This window comes from Antrostomus carolinensis, unplaced genomic scaffold, assembly GCF_000700745.2.
Source record: "Antrostomus carolinensis isolate BGI_N321 unplaced genomic scaffold, ASM70074v2 scaffold9393, whole genome shotgun sequence".
NCBI classification, from domain to species: Eukaryota; Metazoa; Chordata; class Aves; order Caprimulgiformes; family Caprimulgidae; genus Antrostomus; species Antrostomus carolinensis.
This window is the reverse complement of record NW_010304425.1, coordinates 1-4282: the sequence shown is the minus strand read 5'-3', so window position 1 is coordinate 4282 and position 4282 is coordinate 1. Positions and strand designations below refer to the sequence as shown.

The 4282-nt window shown below is 49.7% G+C and overlaps 1 gene segment (V, D, J or C); it reads left to right on the top strand.

Annotated features, from left to right (window-relative positions):
• Positions 1–416: 416 nt before the first annotated feature.
• On the top strand, positions 417–1238 carry LOC104522219 (T cell receptor alpha variable 5-like). The segment is given in 2 exon segments: positions 417–459; positions 937–1238. Coding segments are annotated over 2 exon segments (345 nt in total).
• Positions 1239–4282: the final 3044 nt, after the last annotated feature.

Sequence of the window (4282 nt, the reverse complement as noted above, 5' to 3'; positions counted from 1 at the left end):
TCTGTGAGTGTGAGGGAGTCTAGAGAGGAGGCTTAGCTGAGAAGCACAGACACGGATGTTCCTGAGCTCTTCTCTTCCCTTCATTTGATGCCCCTTTGTGCACCCCTGTACCGTGCACACACTCAGGCTGCCACACAGCCCCATCATGCTCCCGTGATAGCACTTATCTCCCACCTACACATACACATGCTTACTCACAGCAGGAAGTCAGTGGAGCAGGGTACAGGCACCTCGCGCCTGCACACAGGTGTCATTCCCCACTGCTCCCAGCCAGCCAACTGCCTTCTCACACTTCAGGCTCTCTCTCACTGCCCTGCCCACCTGCAAAGAGATGTGTCTCTTCCTCTCCTCTTCACAGGTCTCTGTGCCTTTGCTGCCAACACGGGCAGGTTGCTGGAAGGAGGTGGCCTTTCTCCATGGTTCTTCACTGGTTCCTGGTGGCCATCCTGGCCTCAGTGGGTAAGTGAGCTTCCCTTCTGCTTGAACAGCTGCACTGGAGCCACTGGTGCTGCCTCAGCTGTGTGCCCACTTGCTGGCAGTGCCCCATTCCCCAAGGCTTCCAGGGAGAGGATGAGCAATGAATGAGGTGAGCTTTTCCTCAACATCTTAACTCAGAAAACTCTACAGATCTACAAATGTGTTTTTTTCTGTCCCATTTTAATACTTCAATTGAGAGTACTGAAGTCATTATTTAAAAAAACAAACAAACAAACAAAAACCACCTATTGTATTTGAAGCTGGTTTGGTTTTGGGGGTTTTTTTTGTGTTGTTGTTTTTTTTTTTTCCTCCTATGTGTCTCTCTCAGAGAAATGGGACACTGTCACATAGCTTGCTAACATCCTTATGCCACCCTATCCCATGTCATACTTCAAGAATGTGTTCTTGTGACCCATTCAACACATTTCACTCCTCACATCTCTTCCCTTCTTTTTCCAGGCCAGGCCCTTCAGCAATCACCGGACACAATTGTCCGAGTGGGAGACTCAGTGACTCTGAACTGTTCTCAAAAGGCGAATGCATTCTTAACCATGTACTGGTACAAGTTGCCCACGGGGAAGGGTGCCACTCTGCAGTTGGTTGTATACTCAGTGGAAGGTGGTGTGGCAACGTTTGAGAAGGAATTCAGAAACCGCTTCCAGAGTACTGGTACAAAGGACAGCATCTTATCTGTGGAGATAGAACATGCCCTACTCAACGACTCAGGCACATATTACTGCTCTGAACAAGACCCACAGTGACTCAAAAGCTGGAGTAGCATAGCACAAACCTTTCCATGCAAACAAAGATCTGACCCCCTGCACACACACAGCCCTCTATTTGACAGTACCCCATTTTCTCCTCTTGCCTTCCAGCTCTGTCCATTTAAGGAAAGAGGTGGTATTGACTGTCTTCTGCCTGGTCTCTAAATTCTTTTCTGTTCTTTACCATCTCTAAACCACCTTTTGACCCTCTTTCTTCATGTAGTCACTGCCTTGCCTCATTTCTCTGCCATCTATAGACTGCTTCTCACTTTCCTCCTCTACTCTCTTTCTCTGTCACCCTCACCTTTCTTCTCTGTCCTCTCTCACATCTATCCCTCTCCTATTTCCTCGTCATCTCAATTTCTTTTCCCTTTCAGCCTGTTACACTAACTCATGTAGAACAGTTCACACAGCCTTTTCCTTCTCAACCAGCTGTAAGGCCAAAGCCAACATGGAGTTGAATTTGGCAAGGAATCCCGGGACTAAGCACTCCTGTGTGTGCTCATGTGTCTGCAAGCTTCACGGGTCTCTTGGGATCGCTCAAGTTGTGGTTTCTGAGAGTACAGGTACTTCACCAGTCACCTGGGGCTCAGCACACTGCTGTGTGTGAGGGGCTCCCAGTTCTGGAACAGTAGCAGGACCATGACACTATGGTGCACTCTTGTCCCTTGGTGTGTTGGGTTTGGGGGGTGGGGGGCATTTTTGGTAGTGGGGGAAGGGGCCCCCTGGTGAGAAGCTTCGTGAAAGCTCCCCTGGCTCCAAGGTGGAGACCCCCCCTCAATGCAGGCTGAGCCAATGAGCACTAGAGAAACACCTCTGTGAATACATATTTGTGAGGGGAAGGACTGTCCTGAAAAGAGGAAGGTGGAGAGAACCTGGAGGAGAGGCCATTGACCTGAACAAAAGACCACCATCGGCCTAAACAGAGGGAGAGTTTCATTGCCAGGAGGAAGGAGGAGGAGGGGGGAGAGGACAGAGAACCTTAGACACCCGGTTCAACCACATGGAGTAGGAGAAGGCAAAGGAGGTCCCTGCAGCCCATAGAAGTTCAATGGTGGAGCAGATACCCACATGCAGGCCACAGAGGACTCCACACTGGAGCAGAAAATCTGAGCCTGAGGCCAAGTGTGACTGAAATTGAGACCCCAGAGTCACTCAACGCCAGAGCAGGGGTGGACCCCCAGAGCCAGGGAGGGTGAGGAGGTGCACTGGGCCGGGGACTTATCTGCAGCCCGTGGATGTCCCCATGCTGGAGCCAGGAGCTGTGTCTGAAGAGGTCCGTGACTCCATGGGAAGCTGACTTTGGAACATCTTGTTCCTGGACTTCCATGCTGGGAAGAGTGGCAGAGGTGAACTGGCTGAAACCCCCATTCCCTGCCCCCTGTGCTGGTGTGGGGGAGAAGGTAGACAAATTGGGAGCAAAGTGATTTGAGCCTGGGAAGAAGGGAGGGGTGGGGAAGGTGTTGTAAGATGTGGCTGTTATGTTTCACTGTGCTATTCGGATGAATGGCAACAAATTATATTGATTGTTCTTCCCCAAGTTGAGTCTGTTTTGCCCGTGACCATAACTGGTGAGTGAACTGTCCCTGTCCTTCATTCCTAATCTGTTCCCCTTTGTTGTGATTCCCTTCCCATCTCGCCAGGTGGAGAGAGTGTGTACAGGACCACGTGGTCTACCTGTGGGTCAAACCACCACACTTGGTCACACAGGTATCCAGGAAATGGGCATGCTGTTGTTTGCCAAGGTCCCCACGTTACTCTGCTACCCTGTGACCTGAACACTCTGATGTATGCAATGTAGCCCAAGTTTTGATGGTATCTGGGGATGGAACATATTCCTGTAGGTGCAGAGATCTGAGCTGCAGCAGATACTCATGGCTACCATCACTCCCTGAACCTTTCTTCCTGCCTTCCTTTCTGCTTTCATTCTTTCCTAGCTTCCTGCCTTCTTTCATTTTTTCTCTCCTGCCTTCTTCCATTTTTTTCTCTCCTGCCTTCTTCCTTGCCTTCCTCCCTTTCTGGCATGCCTTCCTAATTCCCTCCTGGCCTTACATCCTTCCTTCCTGCAGCTTTTCTGCCTCCCCTCCTCACTTCCCAACTTCCTCTCTCCCAACCTTCTTTCCTTCCCTGCCTTCATCCATTTCTCCAGTCCCTTTCCTTCACTTCATCCCTCCTTCCATCCTTCTCTCCTGTTTCTCTGCTACTGCCTACCCACCTGCCTGCTCTTCTCTCCTGCCTTTCTTCCTTCCTGTATTTAACAGCCTTTCGTTCTGCCTTCCTGACCACCTTTCATCCACAAACTTTGGGATGCGTGTGATGGCCCCAGCCTTCACAGGATCCTGGGATGGGATGAGGATTCAGTAGATGATGTTTCTCAAGCCCAGATAGGAGAAGGAGATGTGAGTGCTCTGCTATTGCCTGTCCTCCCAAGCCAGAGCCAAGGTTCTAGCTCCAGAGAGAGGCACGCTTCTGTGTGTGAGAGTCTCCAAGTCCCAACCGTACACTGGTGCTTCCACGGTGCTGCAGGTGATGGTCCTGGAGTGCTGCCAGTACCAGGAGAATGAGATTTTGGAGATGGTGAGCACTGGAACACAGGGAAGGTGGGGAGAGGTTGAGGATTCTGGATTTCTCTGACCAGAAGTTGAGAAGGCAGAGGAGCATTAGTTTCAGCCTCTCAGACTCCACTGATCAGCTTACACCAGCTGTCTGGAGACAGACTGGTTCACTAATGACCTTATTGCTTCTTTTCTAGATTTTATCTTTCTCTCCATGTCACTCCCCTCCCCCCCCCCTTTTTTTAAAAAATCTTAAGATCTTTTGCTCCATTCTTGTGCCATTTATTTTCTGTCAGGAATCCTCTCCATTTTTGCTGTGATATTTAGATTTATCTAGCATTAATTGAGATCTCTTCAGAAATCTTGTGACCACCTTTTCCAAATACACTGAACAGCAGCCACCTCAGCTGTGACCCATGGACTAACAAAGACAAAGAGAAATGTTGCACAAAGACGGGGTGCCTGAAAAATCTTTATTTTTTGATA